We start from the raw sequence: 26,907 nt of genomic DNA, 5'->3' as shown, positions 1-26,907 counted from the left end.
CAGTAACTAATCTTAATCAGTTTCCTGATCCAGTTTTTTTTTTTTTTTAATGATTCAAAGAAGTATGGCACTGTTTTTAAGATTCCAACCTAAATGCACGCGTGTGTGTGTGTGTTTAGTCACTGGGTGTGGTCTGATTCTTTGCAATCCCATGGACTGGCGTCCATCAGGGTCCTCTGTCCCTGTGATTTCCCAGGAAAGAATACTGGAGTGGGTTGCCATTTACTCCTCCAGGAGATCTTCCCGACCCAAGTATAGAGCTAGTGAACTCCTATTTCCTGTGTCTTCTGCACTGCAGGTGGGTTCTTTACCTACTGAGCTGTCAGTGAAGCCCGAGTGCACATCTATTTGTAGCTGGAAGTTAAAAAAAAAAAAAAGATGAGGAGGATATTAAAAAGGTTTAGAGAAATTTGAAAAATTTCTCTTCTTGTAAAGCAGAAGAAAAGTGAATCGAGATTTTAATGTCATTTCAGTCTCTCAGTTGTGTGTGACTCTTTGCAACCCCATGGACTACAGTAGACCAGGCTTCCCTGTCCATCACCAACTCCCGGAGCTTGCTCAAACTCATGTCCATCCAGTTGGTGATGCCATCAAACCATCTCATCCTCTGTTATCCCCTTCTTCCCTGCCTTCAATCTTTCCCAGTGTCAGTGTCTCTCCAATGAGTCAGTTCACATCAGGTGGCCAAAGGATTGGAGTTTCAGCTTCAGCATCAGTCCTTCTAATGAATAGTAACGACTGATTTCCTTTAGGAATGAATGTTTTGATCTCCTTGCAGTCCAAGGGACTCTCTCAAGAGTCTTCTCCAACACCACAGTTCAAAAGCATCACTTCTTTGGCACTCAGCTTTCTTTATAGTCCAACTCTCACATCCATACATGACTACTGAAAAAACCATAGCTTTGACTAGAGAGATCTTTGTTGGCAAAGTAATGTCTCTGCTTTTTAATATGCTGGAATTCCCTTGATTTTAATGCAAATGAAGAAAATTAACAATAATTTACACATTAGTGATTTCCCCATATAAAATCGTACAAATTGTATGCTATATGAAGCTAGGTGATATAGAAAAGACTAGATATTGTCTGCCAGAAATCAAGTGATTATACATGTCAAATATGATGAGATTTTTTAAGAATGCCCAGGAAGTCAGAAAATCAGCTCATCAATTACTGAGATTAGAGAGAAGTGTCATACTTTCCATTGGGGGTAGAAAGTTCAAATTAATTCATAAAATTAAGTGGCTAAAACATGGAAGTGCTATTTCAATGAAGAATTATTTGCAGAAGAATATCAAATATTGTTTGTTCTATGGATCAAACAAAGGAACAGGTGATAATTACCAAGAGTTCCTTACATAAACTACTATCCCAACCAAGAAACATGATTAATTCAAGTATACTGAGAAAAGTGTAGGATTTTAGAAGAAACATTTAATGATGACAAGATGGTTTTGATGCCTGCAGAAGCAACTGTCAGGAAGAAAATACATTTCTCATGGACATTCAGAATATGTCAAAAACTGAAAATAAATTTAGGGGAAAATCCATGTAAAATAGTATTAAAGAGAGGACAGTATGAAGGCAAAGCATCTCAAATGAAGGAAATAATGAGTGAGAAATGGAAACAAGATGAATGATAGTCATCACATGTTCAGATTAAGTCTACTTTTTCAAGGCATCAAAAGGCAGCCTTGAACTAAAAGTAGGTGAGCCTCAGGAGGTATTAGGTAACAAACAGAATACCAGAAGCATAATATAACATGCAACAATTTCTTTAACTAGATAGTCCTGGCCATAAGTTACAGCTATAATATTAAAGCAAGGGTGAGAAAGAGAGAAAGAAAAGACACTGACCTTGAGCCCCAACTGTGTGCTAAATACTGCTTTGGGCACATTCCAATGAATTATTACCAGGATTCAGAAATATATAGGAGTAGCTGTAAGTATTTCTATTTTACAGACAAGAAAACTGAGTCTCATAAAGCCCAAAAAACATCCCTGTGATCATAGAACTAATAGCTGGTGAAGTAAAAAGTCAAATATAACTTGTTTACACAACACTGAGGATACAGACTGAACTACAAGGTAAATTCAGTAGCCAAGACCTTATCTCTTATATCACTGTATTCTCAAAGAAAGTTATCTAGCATAAGTCAAGGACTCAATAAATATATGTTGAAAATCTGGTGAATGAATGTCTGAAAAAGAACATGTTTCTATAGGGAAAAAAAAAAAACAAAATGAATGGATAAAACACAAAAAAATTCCTGAAAGAACAAAGGAAAATGAAAAAAAATCAAGTATCCTAGAATTTAGTAAACATATTCTATACAAATAGCAAAATACAAAGTTCTTGAAGAATTTGCAACAATAGAAGTGAATGACTGTTATGTAAGATAGTTATAGTCTTTTGCAAAGGCAAAATAGATAACAATATACTGTAATGTGAAATTTATAAAATAAATAAAATGTAGAAGAATACAGAAATCACAGGAGAAGGAGGAAGAGGAGTTAGAATTGGGTTATAGAGGGTTTAAAATTTTCTTGAATGATATGAGATAAAAAGAGGACTTTATATCGGGAGAACTTTAGATAGACGAAAAACAAGTCATCATAAAATACACTATCCTCTTGTGATAAAATCTATCGAAAATGGATATGTAAACACATCTAAGAAGATTCTTAAATAACACAGCATTAGATTTAAAAAGTTTTCATTCAATTAAGCTATAAACTCTATATACTCCTGACAGCCATCAGAAAAAAAGGCAAACTATCTAATTCCAATGTTTCACTTTATTCAACTGTAATTAAACACAAAACCTTATAACATATTACTGACATGTTTAATGAATTTGATATAAGTGCATCTTTTATTCATCCCTAATTTTTTTTTAATCTTCCCATCTATCTTGGGAAATAACAGTGCTCAACACTCTAGGCTGCCTAATACTTTTCAAAAGAGGGTTATAATTCAGCTTGATTCAGCTGTTTAGTTACACCAGAATTAGCATTCAAAAGATTAATTTGGGGATGTGGAATACTACAAGTAACAGCTTCTTTTTCTTTCTGTTAAGGGCTACAGTATACAAAAAGCTCCAAGAAATATTATGGTTTTTAAAAAAAATAAGCAAGGGCTTTGGAAACACTCATGTCTAGAATCAAACCCTGGTTATGCCATTTACTAGCTGTGTTAAAGCTCAGAAAGATATTCATCTTCTTTGAGCTGGTTTCTCCTCTTACAAAGGAGAAAAACTGTAGGTTATTGCAAGGATCCAAGGATATAACAAATGTATAATGCCTAACTACAGATGACATTCAAAAGCTGTTCATTTTTTTTTCTTGTATTATCAATACCTTGTAATCATTATGGGTAAAATCATTTGGGGATGAGAGGGTTTTTTTTTTTTTTTCCCTTGAGAATATTTACAGTTTTAAGAATTCACTATTTTCCAACTACCAGTTCCCTTCTCCAGGGGATCTTTCTGACCCAGGGATCAAACCTGAGTCTCCCACATTGCAGGCAGATTCTTTACCATCTGTGCCACCAAGGAAGCCCTCCAAATAGTTATGACTATATGCTATAGTCTAATACTTACTCTCATCTAAAATAATTTGAATAGTCTTCATCAAATACATAACATACATTCTTGATTATTTTAAAATGATTGTCAACTTAAGTTACTAAAATGCAGCTGGTCCTTAATGATGTTTAATAAGCATTAAAGCCTAGTAAGCAATAAATTTATCAACTGTTTTTATATTTTCTTAGGGAAAGACACACAATAATCAAGTCATGAGGCTTGGAATAAAAGTCCTAGATTTGAATTCTGATTCAGTCACTACCTGTTCTACCTGAGGCAAGTTACATTACTTTTTTAAGCCTGAATTTACTTGTCAATAAAGCTGGAAAAGCAATATCTTATTGCATATTGTTGTGAAACTATGTCATATATAGTAGGTACTCAATACGTGTTAGTTGAATCTGAATCATGATGTTGATGGCTTCGTCATGATTATAAACTTAAATCTTGCTGTTGTGCATTTGGCAAATGTGCAGAATTTGAGCAAGCATTCATAATTCCTGAGCTTCTACTGAATATATTGTCTATGAATAAAAATAGCAATACAGACAGAGTGTTCTTACCCATAGACTACATCTGAACTCCACTGCCTTCAGCATAACATATAGATGCCCTAAGAAACGATAAGTGCATGTCTAATCCTGAATAATTATTTGCTGTCTTATCCAGAATACACAGCTATTTTTTTTTATTCTAACCCTCTTATCGACAATTCCAGTGTTGTCACCAGTCATCACCTCTCCCATTCTAAACTCTGTCACAAATGTTCATCTTCACCCTCTAAACTCATCCACTGCCTTCTCATTGTATTTTCTAATCCCTCTTATTTCTTCTTTTCTGTCTCTTCTCATTTTTCCTTCTGCCCTTGATGGTTCATGTGAATACCCAATTACAGGGATCTCTTACTTCTGGAAAGTGAATCAAATCACCATCAGTTTGTTGAGCATAAAATTTGGGGTTTCACTACAGTTGTGTTATCTGGGTCTGCACCCTACAGATAAAACCTTTTATAGTGTGTTTCTACTTCCAGATTTGGAGTCTTCTGACTTGGTCATTGGCTCAGCAACAACAAATACAAGTATGCCCATTAAATAGGATCTTTAAAATATAAAATGTCAAGATTTAGCTAAACTACTCTATGCTATTGCTGCCCATGCATCCACTCTGGGTGACTAAGTGGGCACTAAGTGGGCCAAGGAGACCCTGAGCTGACACTAGTCCCTCTAGCCAGTGCATGTCCTAGATAAGCAGAGAAGACTCACAGGCAAATGTAAGTTCCTGACATCATTTCCTCAGCAGTCCCTGTGACCAACATTCTCCCCTGCCTCCCAACCTGTGCCTTCCCCTTAGATAAAATCTAATTCAATCTGTCCTTCACCAGGGAACCCTATGTCATTCCACCCACTAACCACAATAAAGTAATGTGCCCCCGGTCCTGCTGCTCTCTCTACAAACATCTTGACTTGACCTCCCTGTGCAGCCTCTAGAGGTGTGCAGTCTACTTCCTCTAAGCCCTGTGAGTAAAAAAAGTCTTTATTTCAAATTTCCGTGCAGTCTTCTGTTGACCCAAGGCTCAGCTCACCATCTGATACCACAGGAATTCACTTAAGCATTATTTAGCAACATCACAACAAAAATATATCTTCAATGGATACTACACAGTGATTTCACAAATGATTGGTAAAATGATTTAAATGAGGAAAATATGCCCATATCAATAAGTACTGCCAACAAATTTCAGACTGAGACTAGGAAAACAAAAGCAGAATAAAATCATCAGCTGATATAAATATTGTACTAAAGGGCAGATAATACGTTAGTTAGCATTTTATATGTATTATCTCATACGATCCATGTTGTTCTGCCAGGGAGGTACCAACTAAAGGCATTTGTTCAAGGTCACACAGCCAGGAAATAAATAGAGAAGTAGATAATCAAACTCTTATTGGTCCCATTCTGGACACCTCAAAGCACGAGAGGTTTCAATGCAACTAAACTATTACAATAAAAGATAAACTCTGTGGATAAGCTAAACTAACTCTTTGTATCTATTATTTCATATAAATGATGTGTGAACAAGAAAAGTGATCAATGACATATACCTAAGAAGACAAGTGAACAGTTAACTCAATAACATATATATAATTTTTTTTGTGAACGTATTCTCCCCATATTAGCCTCTGATCCAACTGCAGGCCAAGGTAATGTGCTAATCTACCTTTAAAAATAAACATAAATGGACTAGTAACATTGAAGGAAGATATATACTTAGTGTATTTTTTCAGAACTTCAGTATACACAGTGTGTGAATATTTAGAATCATTCTGATTATTTAATAAATTATATGAAATAAAATTGATTCCTTTTTATTGCAATATTCCATGTAGGATAATATAGGCTGAACTTTATGTATCCCAGTGATCTAAAGTCTTAGGTTTTGATTAGAAATCACTTATATATCATACTTTCTTCATGCCCTTTCTTCCTCTATCTTTTCCTTCAGCTCTCCTTCAATTCCTTCACTCCACATTCAGATTTTGAGAACTAACAATGTGCCAGCAATATGTTAAGTAATACAGATGTCATTTGCTATTTAGCTGGTCAGATACCAAGACATTAATTTGAAAATAAGTTATTCACAAATCAGATATATCTAAATATGATCTCTAAATATGATAAGAAATATCGTAACATTAAATGTTCCCTTTGACTTATTTATGCAATATTCTGAAACAATAGTATGTGATATAATTGGAGAGAATGAACAGAAAATACTCTCCTGCCTTCTGATTATAGCTCTTATGTTCACTTAAATCCTTATAACATCTTTTAACTTAGTTGCCTGAGAGGAAAGGGGTTTCTGAAGACAACAGAACAAACACACTTTTCCCCCAGTGCCCTTTAAATCATTCAAAATCTTTCAAAACTTTATGGTAGTAGCTATAGTTTTAAATAAGCCCAATCTTGTAGCATGAGTATGGGCACTGGACCTGTGTCCAAAGGACTTAGTGAAATTCAGTCAAAAATAATTTAGTTCTGGACCAAAAAGTGTTATAAACATCCTCCTTAAATTGAACAAATTACCAGCTATCCAGAAAGTATAATGTATTGGCTTCTCTTCAAAAGAGCAACACTAATGCTGGCAACACTGCCAAATTCCTCCTTTCCTATATTCCCCTTTTCCTAGAGAAAGTGATTAAAAGACCAAATTTCATGCCAGCTGGATGCTTAAGAGCATCAAAGGTCTTCTGTCAGGATTCAGACCTTGATATGGCTTAGAAAACACTATGCTAATAGATAACCTCCTCAACATTATAAATCAAAGCCATATGACCACATTAAAATTCTATCAGCTAGTACCAATAGTCTGTGGTTTATAAAGTACAGTTGACCTACCTCTGGGAGATAGTCAGAATGATACAAAAGTTAAGCTCTGGGTTGGGGAGTGTAGCTACTTTTCACAATTGAGATTACTCATTCTCAACAAATACCCAATTCTCTATTCCTCTGTATCTTTATTGATTTTATTTAATTGAAAACTTAGAAGAAAGGAAGAGGAGACTCCATGAGTTGAGGCAGGAAGAGAAAAAAATGTTAGAAGGTTACAATGGACATTTCGCTATCTTGAACTGTTCCTGTTATAGGCTAATTATAATTGCAAAGAGCAACAGCCTTCCTATATAATTTAAAATCTTAGAGCTTCTGAAAACTATTAAATACATCTCAATAATCTTAAAACTGTACCTTACAATTGCATTACAAACTTTTTTCTGATGAAACCTACAGTAAGAAATACATCTAAAATCTTGACAGACTATAAACACACAAACATAAAAAATAAAAGTTTAATAGAATAAAACTTACCTTTACTATGTATAATGCTTTCTACTCTATTTTAGTACAATTTATTTTAAAAAATACCTTTAGTAGCTAATACATTTTCTTCAAGACTCACTAATAGCTTGTATCCTGCAATTTACAGACACTGAATGATTCCAATGTGTGTGTCTCAATCCAATAGGACTTCTGCAGGCATTACTTAAAGACAGAGACTATTGATAAATGGATTCAATAAAAAGTACTCAATCACAATAAGCACACAGATTTATTGTAGCAGTAAAGATACTTCAATTATTAAAATTTGAAATAATAATCTAAAGGACAAATACATTTAATCTTTTGCTTATCCTTCCAAAAATTCATTAATTTAAAATATAGTGGAAGTTGGCTTGATATAGGCAAGGTTCATATTAAGACCCTAGAAATGGATGAACAACAGTCATAAAGTTTACAAACCCAGGTATTTTGCCAATCAAACTTAACACAGTATAAAACAAAAATACTTGAACAAAACATAAAACAATTTCTATTATTAAATTTCTCCAATATCTTATAAATTATCACATTTTAGATATGGTGTACTAATTAATTAGTGTACCGCCAAACTCCTCTGACCATGGGGATTCTCCAGGCAAGAATACTGTAGTGGGTTGCAATGGGATCTTCCTAGTGCAAGTATCAAACTCAGGTCTCCCACATCGCAGGCAGATTCTTTACCAGCTAAGTCACCCGGAATGACCAACAATACTGGAGTGGGTAGCCTATCCCTTCTCCAGGGGATCTTTCTGACCCAGGAATCGAGCCAGGGTCTCATGTGTTCCAGACAGATTATTAACTGAGCTACCAGAGAAGTCCAATTAAAATCCAGTTTGTTAATGTCAAAGCCTATGTAGAAAATCCTGGATTTTACTCTCTTAATAGCCTGGGAAGTTTGTTTCCATTGTTGAATTTGAAACACATAAAATATCTGACAAAAAAGCATGTGATCTCGTTTAAAAATTCTTCTACAAAGCAAGAAAGCAGGCAATATGATGCTCCAAAAAAAAAAAAAAAGAGCAATACATTTTACTTTCTCTTATACAAAGAAATATCCATGACAATCTGTAATGGATCAACAAAGCTTTAAGAACTGAAATGCAGGAATGAGTCAAGTCCAACTTCTGTCCCAACTCAGGAAAATCCTCTCTAGAGCATCCTTTAGAGATGACTATTAGGAAATCAATGCTGCATATTCATTGGAAGGACTGATGCTGAAGCAAATGCTCTAATACTTTAGCCAGTTGATGTAAAGAGCCGACTCACCGGAAAAGACCCTAAATCTGGGAAAGATTGAAGGCAGGAGGAAAAAGGGGTGAAAGAGAAAGAGATGGTTGGATGGCATCACCGACTCAATGGACAAGAGTTTGAGTAAACTCCAGGAGGTGGTCAGGGGCAGGCAGGGAAGCCTGAAGTGCTGCAGTTCATGGGGCTGCAGAGTCAGGTACAAGGTAGCAACTGAACAACTGTATTATTTATGGTTTAAAGTTACCGTCTTTCCTGCAAAAGTGTGGAGAAAAGCAGCAAAAGTAAGACTTTATGATGACTGTTGTTTTTATTGGAGCCAGACACTTTCTTTTAGAAAGATATTATTTTGAAGCATGTAAGGGGAAGGTCACTGCATCATCTAATACTCTGTTAAATGAGAGAGTAAAAAAAAAAAAAAAGAACACCAACTAATAAGGCTTCCCTTAGCTCTTCCATGTTAGAAATATGTTGTCTATAATGTTTTAGTATATGACATTTTGAACAGGATATGGTAGAAAAGTGAAATGATTTCTAATCAAAAGTTTCAAATGGCTTGAGAGACTTATTTGTTCAGTGGCTACATGCACTGTTATGATCATACACTTCATATATTTCATAAGAAATTGGAAACTTTGATTTGCTCTTCAGGTATTAAGCTACAAAAAAGAAAGGTCTTTAATTCCTATTGATTTCAAGAGTCAACACTGTAGGAATTAGTTCAACATTTTGATCACATACCACAAACAGAGTTTAGCCCTGGTTCTCTTTTGCTCAGTCAAAACAAACAAAAAAAAAAGATACAGTATTATTGATTCTTCCCAATTTATATTCATCAACTATTTTTTCCCATTCATAGCATTGGTATATTATTTATATTTCAATTAATTATTTAATATTATATTTAATTAAAATGTATATCATTGGTTTATTGTATTCACCATAATCTGAGTGTGGACAATACCCCAAATATCCATCTTTCTTTGTAATATGTGCCAGTGTTATTATGGTTCTATTCTTGCCTCCTTAAACAACTATTACATCCAGTGCTAGGTAGCAAATATTTTACCATGAGCAATATTCAATATAGTTAAAAATCACTAAAACTATTACATTTCAACACATATTAATCAGGGTTCTATCAGAAAAATGTAAACCACTCTGAATATTTAAACCTTAGAGGATTTAATTCAGAGAATTGACTGCAAAGATGATGGAAAAGTTGAGAAGAAGAACAGGTGGTGGTGAGACAACCCGCCAGTTAGAATATTAGGAAGCTACTACTATGCTTAGGATGGAAGAACAAATGGGCGAAGCAGTGTACAGAAGCCCAAGTTGGTTATCCACTGGAAAATGGAGCAAAGAGGTTCCAGTGGGAGATGGAGACACTGCTGAACACTGCCCAAAGCAATGTAGGAGAGGGAAACACCTTGGCCCCTCACTCATCATGTACTCCCATCTCCCAAAACTACCTACCACTGGACAACCACAGTTTGAAAACAGCTGACATGAAGAACAAGGGAATACAGCCTCGGGATTAGCTTCCTTGTCTATCTCCAAGAGCAGAGCATAGCAGAAGGATAAAAGTTGGATCTGGTCAATAAGGCCCAGAAATGTCACTTACAGGATGTGAATAATTCTTCAAAGATTTTGCAACTCAGGTATTTCAGAATTAGTTTAGTTCATGGAGCTATTTAATGGTAAATTCAACTATTTAAAAATAAGTAGTTCATTAACATGCTTGTGCTCAAAGATTTATACAACCACATTGGTTAATTAGTTCTTCTGGATTAAAAAGACTAGAAAAAAATAAATCCATCTGGAAAATTTTAAAATGCTATGTTGTTCTTTAATATAATGAATGATTATGTATTAATGTATCAAGTAGTGCCTCATGCTAATACAACAGTTCTACACATCACTACAGATAACACTGTAGCATTGTATTCCATATTTTGGAGCATATTTTTCCAAAATGAATCAGCATGACCATCTATTACCCCTTCTCTTTTGAAAAGAATGAGAAAAACCTCAGAATTAAAAAAAAAAAAAACCTGTTCAATAACACTATTCAACTATTCAAAAAGCATATAGGTTTTTAAATAATGCCTTAATGTTATAAGTTGCAAATGCCTGGAGAGTTGAACAGTGTATTTGGAACACATAAATAGGTAGGAATGACTCAACAGATGAGTTTGAAGAGACTCTACCATTGAAGACACTCTTCAATGATATTCAAAAAGTGTAGTATAATCAAGGTATATTGCTATTGACAATTCTGCATTCTTATATATCATTTACTTTCTTGTATCCAATAGCATGCATTTCAAAACAAAACTAATTTAATGTAGTCCAATCAAAAGGCAAATGAATTGAGCAAAGTCTGAGAAGTAATAAATACTTGTGATATCCATTTATAAATCTACTTGTAAGTTTTGTGACTTCCAATGGAAATAGCTTCTATGTAAATGCACTCTATGTTCTGTGATTGAAGCAGAAGTCTTCGGCCCTATTACAATATCATTATTAGGATCTCATATAACTTTCACTGAAATCTATTGCATTAAAATGACAAAGTTATGTTCAAGTTTGCTAACGTAAAAGAAGATATCACATTTAAAAAAAGAATCTCTCTTCCTTCCTTTGATTAAAGGATGACAAGTACAGAATAGGGTATTTTGAATTCGTATCAGGATGGCAGCTTAAAATGTACAAAATTCATAGACGAGTTGAAGTAGAAACAGATGAAAGAACTCACTTAGAAATGACATGTCTTTTTAAAAACTGGGAGGATATAAATGAGGTTGTTCCTTGTATTGTCTCAAAAGAATATTAAACGTTTTTGGACATGTCGACATAACTGTATTTGTTAATAAGGTAAGAATAAAGTGACTGATTCACATTAAAGCAGCTGCAAAACTACAAAAAAAAAAGTCATCTGAAATTTATGTATTAAGCCAGAGCAGAGTTATGTTCCCCTTGGTTTTCTAGATCTAGAAACACTGGGTCCTAATGCATGGCCAGTGTGGTTCTGGAATGTCTTGTTCTTTGCTACATCACCTGATGAAACATCAACTCAGATCTTCCAGGTACTACAAAATATAATTTGAAGACTAGAGAAAAAGTTCATTGCTCCATATACAGATTAACAAGTTCTATTAATTATAAATATCAATAAGTAATAAATGTGGTAGCAATCTAATATCTAGTATCTCAAAATTTAGTGAAAATGTTAATTAGTATTGGTAGCAAATTACAATGTGCTCCAGACATCCATGCATTTATTTAAAGTAAGGGAGGTACCAAGTGTTATTGTATTGAATAGATGCATCATTAAATACTTTATTAAGAGTGTCCAAATATCTCAAGTGAATCCTTCAGAGATTTATCAGTGAATATCATTATTAGACATAAGGGACATTTTGACATTTAATATATTGCTTCACTAACCTTAAGAGGCAAAGTTAAAATGATAAGAATGTTGAAATTATTAAATGGAACTTCATTATAAGTCTTCTAATCCAGAGAAGGTGATTTATAGAATTATAGGTACAGTTGGTGGATCACAGAATGGATTCCCTTTTGTATGATAACAAAATATAAGAAAAGGTTTGCTTTTCTTGATTCTTTTCTCTAAAACAGACACTCTGGCATTTAGGAGATAGAAATGTATCATTTGGCCTTTAAACTTCTGTTTCATTAATGTAACCACAAGCAACAGAGTCACTGATTGACACATTTGCACTTTCAGGCCTTTAGCACTTAAAGTTATTTGATAACTGTTATGCCACTATTTGCTTTTTATGAGATACTTGGAGGAATATGTTACATTAAAAATAGAGTAAAACATGTAAAGCTTAATAAACAATATCACATAATTCAGTAAAGTGTTCTCTTGAGTACTAGATTTCTGTACTTTGATGTGAAGCCGTGTTTGTATGAGAGAAGATTTTGGGGTTTTTTGTTTTGTTTTCTAATGAATTAGATAATTACACCAAATACAATTCCAAGTATCTAAAGTGAAAACATAAACTATAACTCTGTGACATTACTTTTGATTAAAAATATCTCACCTGACTTAACACTCAAATATAGTCCTTAAGCTCTTCTGTACTAGTCTATGAACAGAGTAAATACCAGTGGCAGGAAAAATAACTGATGAAATTTAACATTTTTTTAAGAGAGAGAGAGATTTTTGTAACTATATATGTTAAAAGTGTTTAAAACCTATGGTCAATATAAAAAGATAAAAAATGGTGTCAGTCCCTAGAGAATTCTAGAATTACTGTAAACTAATCACTTTGAGTAAAAAGTAATGCGGATAAGATTTGTTTCATACAGCAAAAAAAAAAAAAAAGATTCTTTTTATTTTTTAAGAAAACTGTAATTGGTTAGAAACATTATTCAAAAGAAACAGAGATACCATTCTCTTTAAAAAGTTGAAAAGCCAAAAGTTCTCTAAACTAAGATATGACAATATTCAGGATACAGCATATAAATGGATGACATAGGTGCACACAAGTAAACAAGGACTGCACCAAACCAACAAAACTGGAAAAATATTGCTGCCGCTAGTTAGAGAAGCTTCACTATTGGCAGCAATGAGTGAACTAAACATAGGTCTCCTAGAAGCAGACCATGAGTTCAGCTATTTTAATTAGCCATAGTATTCATTAGATTATTCTTTAAAAACAAAACACCCAAGATATACCATCAAGAGACAAGCAGTCTATCAAATCCTTTAGATTGAAAATGTTAATGCTCATTACAAATAGGCAATATGCTACTACAATTATATAGAGTGCAGTCCCCATGATAGGTGTTTGCAGGCTCTAAAGACAGCACTTCAACCTTACCACTGTTGTTTAAACTTCCAAAACAAACTTAATATAAAGAATATCACCAAGGGTTTAATTTATATCCTCAGTGTGACCAAACGTTCATCTCTTTTATCAGCAATGCGAGGTATTTTACTAAGTGACAACAAACTGTTACTTTTGTACACATCCAGTAGCATTGTGTTTACAGTAGAGATATACACTATAAACTAGTATCTATTAGAAACTGTAACAGTATCCTACATTAATTTGGACTCATAGGCATGTTTAAGAAGGTGTAAATCGTTTACCACACCCAGATCCAAGATCATTAAATTTACAATATATTGCATGTTTCAAATAAAACATAGCCCTCTCTGTTTCACCTTAAACATGCCACATACACTGATTTTCTGCAATCTGTACTTATAAGCCAACTACCACCCAGTGGAGAGAAAGAATATCTTTCAGGGAGATTTCAGGATCTATGTCAGGTGGGGGTGTCACAGGCAGAAGGGAGGGCAATAGGAAATGAAGGAATAAAGGTGTTTCGCCTTGTTTAGATCTAAGCACTGCTGATCATCAATTTATATTTTCACAGAAGAAAAAACATTACCAGACTCTTACAGCAATGTTGTTTATAGATAAAATTAGGCTACGGATGTTCATTAGTGACAAAACATTTCAATGCCCAAGCTTGGGGAAAAGAAGGGAAGAGTGAGAAAAAGGAGCAAGACTTAAAATGCAAAAAGGGAGGAAAAGGGAAAGATGAGGGGATAAAGAGGAGCAGAGAGAGGGAGAGACTGTGTGTATACATGTGTGAGTGACAATCTGTGGAACAGTGAAGGAGCGAGCGGGTGCCTTTTTAGAGAGTAACAGAGAATCTGAATGTGAAAGTGGTTGTTAGGGAGAGTATGGAAGTGCCAGCATGTATGAGAATGTGAGACAGAGAATATGTGAGGGAGTGTGGTTATGAAAGAGAGATTTGTGACAGTGAGAAATTGGAACTGTAAGGGGTTAGAGGGAGCACACATGTGTGTGTGACAGGGATGGGGTACAATATGGGGAAAGAGATGGGAAATGTGAGTCAAGAGAAAGAGACCCAGAAGTCAAGCTCGCGGAACAGGGATATTAATGAGAAAGAAAAACGAAGAATGGAGAAAGGTAAAGAATGGAGGAAAGTGTATTAAAGGATCAGAGATTAGAGTGGTGGAAATGAAAAAAAAAATGAGGTGAAAAAAAGAATGGGAGGAAAAACAGAGAAAGCAATAAAAAGAGGTAAATGGATAGAAAAGAGTAAGAAGGAGGGGAATTGGAAAAATAAAAATAAAAACAAAACGAAGGAAGGAAAAAAAAGGGGACGGGGGACAAAGCGATAAGAGGAAAGATAGAAAACTGAAAAGGGAGAAATTGAGCCTAAGTGTCCAAGTGAGAGGGAAAATACATGGGAGCAGGGAGCCAGCAGTTGGAAAAAGTCGCTTAGGTTACAGTAAAATAGAAACAAACCTGATAAACTTGTCAGACTCTCCAAGAGTACCCCAGGACAGTAAAACACAGACCTTGTGAACTGAGTTTCCAAGTGGCACCGGCCCCTCCTAAGCCTCACACTTCACTCATCTCAGGGCTACTAGGCGTTCCGGCAAAGTGCTTAAGCATCACCAGTCCTGTTTGCCACCTGCCCCGGAGTAAAGGGGCCACGGCTCCAGGCAGAATCAGCACCTGGACTTCCTGAAATGCGGTCTTTTGATAGAGATCACCACCAGTATCTTTACTTGGTTTAAAAAGACCGCAAGAAAGGTGGAGAGACAGACAGACAGATTGAGACAAGTACGAAAAGCACGACGTTCCTCCTACCTAAGCACCGCCGTGTCCCCTTTTCTGACCATCATGTTGTCCACAGCCGCCCAGGGGAAGTCCACACTCTGTCCAGCCGGGAGGCAGGAGGGCAGCAGGCAGCACAGGCTGAGGAGCACCGCCGCCAGCCACTGGTTCGAGCAACAAGCACCCTGCACCAACAGCATCATGTCCATCCCTGCTAGGGCTGCTCACTCTCCAGCAGCTTTCAGCTCGCACTCCCCCACCCCCTGGTGCTGGCGAGTCTTCCCAGGAAACAGGCGGCGCGCCACAGGATTTTTTTTTCCCCTTCTTCTTTTTTTCCCCCCTTTCTTCTTCTTCTTCCTTTTTTTTTTTTAATTCTTTTTAATTTGGTGGGTGGGTGGGTTTCTTTTCTTTCTCCCCCCACCCACCTAGTTGTTGGGTGCTGTTTCTCTCTTTCTTGCCTCCCCTCCTCCTCTTTGCTTTCCCTCCCTCCCTCCCCTCCCACCCCCTAGTACCACTCTACACCTCCTCTCGGTTGCTTTTGGCCGAGTCCGGAGTGTGTCTAATTCTCCGGCGGCTCGCGCACTATCTAGCGAGGAGCGGAGCGCGCCGGCGAGTGAGGGAGGAGGCGCGGCGACGGCGGAGGCAGGGCGATCGGCGGCGGAGGCTGCAATAGCGGCAGCAATAGCAGCCGAAGCAGCGCGGGGCGCAGCGGCGGCCGGCGGCCCCCGGGCTCGCGCGCGTTGCCAAGCGGCCGTTTCCTTAGCAACCCCGCCCGGGGACTGAGGATGCAGCAGGGAGGGGGAAATGAAGTGGCGGGGGGTGGAGGGGGGGAGGCAGAAAGAAAACGGAAAAAAAAAATCGGCAAGAGGTATATTATTATACAAACTGAGAGAAAAAAAAAAAAAAAAGAGAGAGAGAGATCGGAGACAGAACGCTTCCTTTCCTGTCGTACGCACTAGAGTGATGCTTTGCTAGAAAAGTCTCCGCGTCTGGGCTGAGGTGAAGAGAGCAGAGCGGCGCTTTGCTTTCCCTCTCCGGTGCGTTTTACCTCTTGAGGCACCATAACTTTTAAGTCCTCCAAGTTGGGGTAGGCGCCATCATGACGCCAGGGACTGTGAGGTTTTGTTGTTGTTTTTTTTCCCCATCTTGCCCGAGCGACCGCCCCATAGTTGACTCTTTACCTCTTTTCGGAAATAGGTAGGGACGGTGGAGGAGGTTACTGTGTTTTTGAGGGGACAGGAGGGTAGGGATGCTTGCAAAGCCTAGGGTAGAGCAGCTGGCGTGTCTACTGGGTCAGTCGCTGAGGACTGGAAGGCGGCCCCCCCTCCACCCCCAACCCCACGCATGTTGACACTAAATTGTGTGTGTGTGTCTCTGTGTGTGTGTCTGTGTGTGTGTGTCTGTGCGGGGTATGGTCAGAGCGGAGAGTGCGCGGATCTGTGTGTGTAGTAAGCGCGCTCCTGTAAGCGCGCGAATCGTGCACAAGGGGCCTGTGAGCGTGCGGCACGCAGGCGCGCTGGGAGGGACAGGGTGGGTCTTGACGGGATGGAGTCGGGAAGAGACTGCAATCAAGTATTTTAATTGTGTACAGCCAGGCAGTCCTGTTATGTAAGAGGGAGCTTAACCCGTTTGAGCCTATCAGGCGGAATGATCAGCGCATTCGAATCTAGGTAGGGCAAAGTTACGGGGTTTAACGAGTCACAGGTTTATATCATTTAACAGTCTCTAAACCGGGTTGGACAGGCTTCCGACTCCGGGGGGGGGGCGGGGGGAGCAGAGCGGTTACCCTCTCTTTCTCTGCCGCTGCGTCCCGTTAGCCGCTTGCCCCACCGCTACGAGCCGCTGTCCAGGACCGAGGCACATTGTGGGTGCTGGGCATGAGGCCACCCCCTATCCTTTTTTACTTCTTCCCTTCTTGAACTCCTGTCCAGGCTGGCGATCCTTTAGCTATTCTGGTCCATTCGCAGATCAATGAGAGAACCGAGGCTAGAGTCAATAGCAGTTAAGCCAGTCAATCTTGTTCAGAGAGGAGTTTGGGAAGCAGGGTAGGGAAGTGAAAAAGAGAAACAAGTAATTAAAAAATATGGTTACCCCTCCCCTTCCTCCAGCCCTATCCCCCGCCGTAAGCAGTCTTTGAAGATTTTATTCGCCTGGCCCCAGCCCTTCCTCCCTTGGAGGAAATAAATACAGCAAAACCTCACACATCCCTAACTCGTTTTCCATAATGCTAGCAGGGTCCTCTGGCAAAGCGCACAGAAGCAATAATCTCTGCAGGGGTCAGCATCCGGCTGCCTCCCCAGACTGAGCTCTTTAAGAGGCAGGCAGGGAGTCGTTTTGCTTGGCGGTAGCGGTGCTCACGGTGATTTTTATCGCAGTGCATGAGGATATATGGGGAAAGGGAAGGATTCCCATCACCTGTGACCACCCAGACTGACTGATCGAAGAGCCTCTAGCCAGCATCACCTCCCTGCTGAAGTGACACTCCAAAGCCCCCCAGACGCTTGCAGCGAGAGTTACTGATGTTATTAGTACTCAAGCTTAACTCTCAAATCCGTCTCGGAAATTGAGAGTGCAACAGTATTCAACTGCATTTTGAAACATCAATAAATGTTAGTCATTTGCGGATGAATGAAAACATTTTCTTTACCGTCTGGTATGCTAAGGAAATAATCGTCAAATGACAGACTCTTGTTAATATTGATGCCAAATACCTAGGTAACACTGTCATCTTGTTAACTGCGTTTTTTCTCTCCTGCGTGATACACTGATGGATAAAGCCTAAAATCATCTAGGGCAACCCGGGGATTAGAAGAATACGCATGCCGATTGCAAAACTTCGCAATATTATTTAGTATTTTCATAGAAAATATCTGGATTCCATTGAAGAGAAGCAGAAGGCACGGCGGCTTCCAGCGTTGTGACTCAGTTTAGTGCTATTTTATGCAGGGATGGGGGTGCCAGCGTTTCTAGTACAAGCTATGAAAAGCATCCTTTTGTACCCGCTGTTTCCCAGAGATCTGACATCTTCGGGGCGGGGGTGGCAGGGAGGAGAAGGGGTTATCTGTGACCAGAGATGGAGCTATGCAGCAGTTTTAACATGTACAACAACCCTTCAGGGTTGTGAAGGAAAACTGGGACCACTTCTGTTTAAAGGCAAAGAGTTTATTTTCTTTATTTCTAGTTTTTAGCTCAACTTCCAGTCACTGATCACAAAGCACTTAAATCTCACAAAACCCATCCAAAGGAAACAGTAACCGAGCCTAGTTTATAGATTCATGGACTGCTGGAAAACTTATTTACATGTGCATCACTATTATTTAAAGTGAGTGCAAGAATGCTGAGTGGAGCAGCCTTATTCCTGCATGTAATTTTGCTGTCCTTTTGACCAGGGAGGAAAATTACTTTAAAAGTGCTTATTACTTTATTTTCTCTTCAACCTTTCCATGGGTGTATATCTGAGAGGATTTTACAGGGTTTCTAGTATTTGCTTTTGAGGTCCTAGATTTCTTTCAAGCAGAGACTTAAATCCTGTAAGTCTTAGCTCCTGAGAGAAAACCAGAACAAAAACAAACGACAAATGACAGAAAAAAGCACCCCTAAGTTCAGCTAGCACATAGGTATTTAGCAGATTTTTTTTTTTAAGTATCAGAATAGATAACAGCATTGTTGAAACATTTTAGATGGTGAGGGTTGGAGTGGGTGTAATAGGATATTCATTTGGTAAGAGGTTTTAGGAATTGACATTGGCCTGAATTCCTACTATTTCCTGTTGAATCAGGTACCCTTGCTTTGCTTTCAAAGCTATACTATGACCAATATGGAAGGAGGAAGGTGGACCCTGACTTTGCTAATTGATTATGCCTTTAACTAGATTGATTTACACCCCTGTTTTTCATGTCCTCTAAATTCAAGTATGCTGGAAGAGTAATGTAATAAGGAAGCTTCTTATGCTTCTTTAGTCCAATAAGCTTGATTTTTAATTGACAGTGTAAATGAGATTGTTGTTTTTAAAAATATATATAAATTCACATTTGTTTTCTGATAGTGAGTAAACCCAGATACATTTTTCATGCTATCGCTGTGTAGGCATGAGGAATTTTAGGCAAGACAAGTCCCAGGAGCTAATCAGAGCTAATGAGAGTACTTTGTAATTCCTGAAAGAGTGGGTCAGGAAGCCCTTTTAAACAGAACATATGAATAATAGCTCTCTAACTTGGGTCATCATTGAGTCTCTATTTGAAATAAGCTGGTTTAAGCTTGGAGCACCTTGCCAACTTACGTTGACCTGTGGTGGTTTGCAGCTTGGTATGAGAAACTACAAACCCTGGGAAATTTTTCATGGTGGGGGCTTGGGAAGAGGAATATTTCTTTATAGAAAGTTTTCTCAACCTGGGCACTTTTTTTTTTTTCTTAATTGAAGTATAGTTGATTTGTTTATTACTGTGTTAATTTCAGATGTGCAACAATGATGTAACCTAGACACTTTTAATATGTTGGACTAGGTAGTTCTTTGTTGTAGAGACTGCCCTAGCATTGGGAAATGTTTAGCAGCAACCCAGGCCTCTACTCACTAGATGCCAATAGCACTAGTAGATGCCAGTAACTCTGATAACTAAAATTTCTTCAGACGTTGCTAAATGTTTTGTGGACCAGGGTAGAGGGGTGTGGTAAAAAATACCCAGGTTTCTAAAAATATATACCATCTGGTGCTTTTCAAGTAAAATAATAAAGCAGACTACAGTCAAAATGAAAGTGTTTTATTTGAATTCTATAGCTACAAAAGAGATCTTCCTCATCATCAATTCGGTCTCTGCATTTACCTGCTATATAACTGAGTAGCCCCACTCAGTGGGGGTATAATTAATTTAATGGCTGACTGTAAATATCTTTCCATGATGTCTCCATTAGAATACTTTTATTTGTCAGAGTTGAATGGATATTTCTCACTTTTAAAAGAAACTGACATTTTGTGCTTGTTTAAATAAAAATATAAATCAATGAGGTGAGCTTCTTTCGGTCAAGAACTAACTTAAATCTTTATATTGTTTACATAATGACAGCTACAGGGTATGCAGTCAGGAAATGACTATTAAATAAAGGAACAGAAAAACAAAGTAATTTCCCTTTTGAAATACTATGTAAAAATCTTATATTCCTTCACTTACCTTTTTTTTTTCCTTTTGTCTCATCTATTAAATACTGCCAAAAAAAATAATAATAATAAATAAATAAATAAATACTGCCAGCCTTGCTGGTAAGCAAAGAGGTAAGAACAGTGGGCTGGAGGGATATTGCAGGGGTACTTTCAAAGCTCTTCAAACCATTCCTGTAGAAAGGCTCTGAAAATTTTACCCAAGTTCTGAAGCCAGAGTGAGAAGTCTTAGGATATATGTGAGTGGAAATTAATTTTAAAGTACTGAAATTTTTATTCTTTTCACTAGTAGTGAGTACATATTAACTACATGTCCTTATATATTTGTATAGGTTCTGGAGAAAGTAATAAATACTTCTATTATTATTTACTTGAGACTTTTCCTCACCTACTTCCAAAAGGACTTTAGGAACCTCAAGTACATCTATTTAAAAATAAATGTCAAGTTTAATATTTTCTATTTGAATATATTAAGAATATAAAATCTTATACTCTGAAGCTAGCATTCTATTTTATTTTTTTATATCATCTCATTTTGTTTCCTAAAAGTTTCTGATTTTTATTTCAGAGATTTTAACCCTTCAACATCCAGGGTTTGAACTGTGCAGGTTCACTTTTATGCAGATTTTTCAATAAATACTATAGTAACACCCTATAGTATAGCGACTGAGTCCCAGTGGTGTGGAACCTCAGAAATGGAGGAGGAGGACTGTCTGTAAAACTATATATGGATTTTCCACAATGCATGTATCAATGCTCTTTACCCTTCACGTTATACAAGGGTAAACTGTATATATTTTTAAAGACTTTACTAGAGCAGTTGTAGGATTACAACACAATTTAATGGAAAGTATAAAGATTTCCCGTATATACCCTGCCCCCAAATATGTGTACCCTGCCCCTACACCTGTGTTGCCTCCCCAGGTATCTGCATCACTCACTAGAATGGCACATACGTTTTTTGGCAAGGATGAACCTACACTGGCACATTAAAATCACCCCAAGTTCATAGTCTGCCATAGGGTTCACTCTTGGTATTGTACATTTTATGAGTTTAGACAAATATATACTGACATGTAGTTATCATTTTAAATATCATATGGTAAAAATCCTCTGTGCCCTGACTATTCAGTTCTCCCCTGACAACTTCCAGTTTTTTTTTTTTTAATTGTTTTCCTAGCTTTGCCTTGCCCAGAGTGTCATATTACATGGAATTATACAGAATGGAGCCTTTTTTCAGATGGGCTTTTTTTTACCTAGTAACATGTGTTTAAGATTTCTCCATGTCTTGTCAAGAAAATTAGAGATACCAAGGGAAAATTTCATGCAAACATAGGCTCGATAAAGGACAGAAATGGTATGGACCTAACAGAAGCAGAAGATATTAAGAAGAGGTGGCAAAAATACACAGAAGAACTGTACAAAAAAGATCTTCATGACCCAGATATCACGATGGTGTGATCATTCGCCTAAAGCCAGGCATCCTGGAATGTGAAGTCAAGTGGGCCTTAAAAAGCATCACTACAAAGAAAGCTAGAGCAGGTAATGGAATTCCAGTTGAGCTATTTCAAATCCTAAAGGATGATGCTGTGCAAGTGATGCACTCAATATGCCAGCAAATTTGGAAAACTTTGCAGTGGCCACGGGACTGGAAAAGGTCAGTTTTTATTCCAATACCAAAGAAAGGCAATGCCAAAGAATGCTCAAACTACCACACAATTGCACTCATCTCACACGCTAGTAAAGTAATGCTCAAAGTTTTCCAAGCCAGGCTTCAGCAATACGTGAACCATGAACTTGCTGATGTTCAAACTGGTTTTAGAAAAGGCAGAGGAACCAGAGATCAAATTGCCAACATATGCTGGATCATGGAAAAAGCAAGAGAGTTCCAGAAAAACATCTATTTCTGCTTTACTGACTATGCCAAAGCCTTTGACTGTGTGGATCACATCAACTGTGGAAAATTCTGAAAGAGATGGGAATACCAGACCACCTGACCTGCCTCTTGAGAAACCTATATGCAGGTCAGGAAGCAACAGTTAGAACTGGACATGGAACAACAGACTGGTTCCAAATAGGAAAAGGAGCACATCAAGTCTGTATATTGTCATCCTGCTTATTTAACTTCTATGCAGAGTACATCATGAGAAATGCTGGGCTGGATGAAGCACAAGCTGGAATCAAGATTGGCAGGAGAAATCTCAGTAACCTCAGATATGAAGATGACACCATCCTTATGGCAGAAAGTGAAGAGAAAATAAAAAGCCTCTTGATGAAAGTGAAATAGGAGAGTGACAAGGTTGGCTTAAAGCTCAACATTCAGAAAACGAAGATCATGGCATCTGGTCCCATCACTTCAGGGAAAATAGATGGGGACACAGTGGAAACAGTGTCAGACTTTATTTTGGGGGGCTCCAAAATCACTGCAGATGGTGACTGCAGCCATGAAATTAAAAGACGCTTACTCCTTGGAAGGAAAGTTATGACCAATGTAGATAGCATATTCAAAAGCAGAGACATTACTTTGCCAACAAAAGTCTGTCTAGTCAAGGCTATGGTTTTTCCAGTGGTCATGTATGGATATGAGAGTTGGACTGTGAAGAAAGCTAAGTGCTGAAGAATTGATTCTTTTAAATTGTGGTTTTGGAGAAGACTCTTGAGAGTCCCTTGGACTGCAGGGAGATCCAACCAGTCCATCCTAAAGGAGATTATCCTGGGTGTTCATTGAAAGGACTGATGCTGAAAGTGAAATTCCAATACGTTGATCACCTCATGCAAAGAGTTGACTCATTGGAAAAGACCCTGATGCTGGGAGGGATTGGGGGCAGGAGAAGGGGAGGACAGAGGATGAGATGGCTGAATGGCATCACTGACTCGATGGACATGAGTTTGAGTGAACTCCGGGAGTTGGTGATGGACAGGGAGGCCTGGCATGCAGCGATTCATGGAGTTGCAAAGACTCAGATTCGACTGAGCGACTGAACTGAACGGTCATGGCTTAAATGCTCGTTTATTTTTAATGCTGAGTAATATTCCATTATATGTATATCTGCAGTCTATTTATTCTCCTACTAGGGAACATTTCAGAGAAGGCGATGGCACCCCACTCCAGTACTTTTGCCTGGAAAATCCCATGGACGGAGGAGCCTGGTAGGCTGCAGTCCATGGGGTCGAGAACATTTGGACATGACTGATTGACTTCACTTTCACTTTCATTCATTGGAGAAGGAAATGGCAACCCACTCCAGAGTTCTTGCCTGGAGAATCCCAGGGATAGGGAGCCTGGTGAGTTGCTGTCTATGGGGTCACACAGAGTCGGATATTACTGAAGTGACTTAGCAGCAGCACCAGGGAACATTTTGGTTGTTTCTAAGTTTGGATACTTTGAATAAAGTGCTATAAACCTCCCCATATTCAACTTTTTGTGTGGATGTTTTCGGCTGCTTTGGGTAAATACCAAGCTGCATGATTGCTGGATCATACAGTAAGAGTATATTTGCTTTTGTAAGAAATTTCCAAAATTTCTTCCAAAGTGACTGTACCATTGTGTTTACATTCCCACCAGTAAATGAACAAGAGGTTTTGCCGCCAAATATCCTCACAAGCATTTGGTATTGTCAGTGTTCTGGACTTTGGCCACTCTAGTAGATGTGTGGTGGTATCTCATTGTTGCTTTAATCTACATTTCTCTGGTGATATATGTTGTGCTGTACCTTTTCATTTGCCATCTGTTTGTCTTCTTTGATGAGGTGTCTGTTATGGTCTTTGGCTAATTTTTTATTCAGGTTTTTGTTGTTGTTGTTGAGTTTTGAAAGCTCTTTGTATGTTTTGGATAATAGTGCTTTAACAGATATGTCTTTTGCAAATATTTTATCCCAATCTGTGGCTTATCTTCTCATTGTCTTGACATTGTCTTTCACAGACTAGGCATTTTTAATTTTAATGAACTCCAGCTTATCCGTTATTTCTATTGTGAATCATGTGTTTTCTGTTGGGTCTAAAAAGATCGCCGTACCCAAGTTCATTTAGGTTTTCTCCTATGGTATGTTTTAGCAGTTTTATTGTTTTACGCTTGGGTCTATGATCTTTTTTTTTGAGTTAATGATTGTAAAGAATATAATTATCTTGAAAATAATTATTTTCAAACCCTATAAGACTTGTGCTTTTGAACTGTGATGTTGGAGAAGACTCTTGAGAGTCCCTTGGACTGCAAGGAGATCCAACCAGTCCATTCTAAAGGAGATCAGTCCTGGGTGTTCATTGGAAGGACTGATGCTGAAGCTGAAACTCTAATACTTTGGCCACCTCCTGCGAAGTGTTGACTCATTGGAAAAACCCTGATGCTGGGAGGGATTGGGGGCAGAAGGAGAAGGGGACGACAGAGGATGAGATGGCTGGATGGCATCACCAACTCAATGGACATGAATTTGAGTAAACTCTGGGAGTTGGTGATGAACAGGGAGGCCTGGCATGTTGCGATTCTTGGGGTCGCAAAGAGTCGGACACGACTGAGTGACTTAACTGAACTGATAAGACTTGTGAATTTTATCCCTTTATCATATTTTCCTGTAATTGGTAAATAGTGTGTAAATACTATCTATCATATAATATAAAAGTAGCAGGGAAGATACCCCATTGTGTTAACATATGAAGCCACCTTTACCAGAATTTGTAATTTTTTATTTTGATGAATTTGTACTACTAATATACTTTTCATAACAAAAAGAATATATGTATATATAACTGAATCATTTTGCTGTGCAGAAATTAACACATTATAAATCAACTATACTTCACTTAAAAAAATTCTAGTCTTATTGTCATTTCATTCCATGACCACTTCTAGCAATCATTAGGATGTTTATTGCTCTCGTAGTAAAATTATGATATTCACAGTGAAATAAATCATAGTTTCTTTGCCTAATATTAGAGAAAACCAGACAGGTTTAAAGTGGAATAACTTTAAAGGACTATATGAAATACCTTTCCAAATTTATAACAGCCACACATATTCATGACATTTTGTTGTTGTTGTTCTGACAAGAAGACATACTTTTCCCAATAAATCTTCAGAAAGTGCATAAAATATGAAAGTACAACTTAGAGAAGTCTTAACATTAACGTCTACTTAATTCCACCCAGACTAAGAAACAGAAGATTGCCAGTAACCCAGAAGCCTCCTGGAAGCACTTTCTTAGTGACAACCCCAATCTTCTTCCATAAAGTAACCACTGTGAGGTCATCCTTTCCTCATTTTCTTTATATTTTTACTACTTAGTTTGCTGCTGCCAAGTCACTTCAGTCGTGTCCGACTCTGTGTGACCCCATAGACGGCAGCCCACCAGGCTCCCCCGTCCCTGGGATTCTCCAGGCAAGAGTACTGGAGTGGGGTGCCATTGCCTTCTCCAACTACTTAGTTTGGATCCACTGAAAAAATGACTTGCTTTTCTACATATGCATTTAAAGCCATATCAATCATACAATATGTAATTATATAGTATATCCTTTTTTCTGTTTGAACTTTGTAAGATTTTAATTTAATATTTATTAAATTCATTAATTTTAATTTATATTTATTAAATATAACTTAATATTTATTTTAAGATTTTAAGATTCCTCTGTGCTGTTGTACAATTTTCTTCCCTTCATTTTGTATCTTTTTAGCATTGTATAGTACAAATATACAATTATATATTCACTCATTATATTGTTCACAGACTATGTTTTGCATGACTTGTCTATTATAGACAATGATGGCATGAACACTTTTGAACATCATTACTGAAAACTTCCCCCAGAATGTTTAAACTGTCCTGCAAGTTTGTTGGGAACTAGAAAGAGATAGAGACAGAGACAGAGATATTCATTTTAAGGAATTGACTTATCCTATCATGAAACTGTTGTTCAGTCGTTGTAATGTCCAATTCTTTGTGACCCCATGGACTGCAGCACAGCGGGATCATCTGTCCTCCACTATCTCCTGGAATTTACTCAAGTTCATGTCCACTGAATTGGTGATGCTATCTAACCATCTCCTCTTCTCCTTTTTCCTTCAATCTTTCCCATCATCAGAGTCTTTTCCACTGAATAGGCTTTTCACATCAGATGGCCAAAGTATTGGAACTTCAGCTTCAGCATCAGTCCTTCCAGTGAATATTCAGGGTTAATTTCCTTTAGGATTGACTGGTTTGATCTCCTTGCAGTCCAAGGGATTCTCAAGAGTCTTTTCCAGCTCCACAATTTGAAAGCATCAGTTTTTCTTGAAACTGACAAGTTCAAAATCTTCTGGGTAGGCAGGCCGGCTGAGACCCAGGGAAGTTTGATGCGGCAGCTTGTATCTGTAGACAGACTAGAGACAGATTTCCCTCTTCTCCAAGGAACTTCAGCCTGTTTGGTTTTAAGCCGTTCGA

At 37.7% G+C, this 26,907-nt stretch overlaps 1 protein-coding gene across 1 annotated transcript in view; it reads right to left on the bottom strand.

The window, feature by feature from the left end:
- The window catches only part of NEGR1 (neuronal growth regulator 1), a 1,022,884-nt gene extending 1,006,896 nt beyond the window's left edge, over positions 1-15,988 (bottom strand). The window contains exon 1 of the mRNA XM_040232560.1: positions 15,379-15,988. Coding sequence (XP_040088494.1) covers positions 15,379-15,554 — 176 coding nt within the window. The 5' untranslated portion in view covers positions 15,555-15,988. The remainder of the gene's footprint in view (positions 1-15,378) is intronic.
- Between the last annotated feature and the right edge of the window lie 10,919 nt (positions 15,989-26,907).

The sequence above is a fragment of the Oryx dammah genome, unplaced genomic scaffold, assembly GCF_014754425.2.
Source record: "Oryx dammah isolate SB20612 unplaced genomic scaffold, SCBI_Odam_1.1 HiC_scaffold_28, whole genome shotgun sequence".
Lineage (NCBI taxonomy): Eukaryota > Metazoa > Chordata > Mammalia > Artiodactyla > Bovidae > Oryx > Oryx dammah.
Note: the sequence above shows the minus strand (reverse complement) of the source record. Positions and strands in the feature narration are given on the sequence as shown.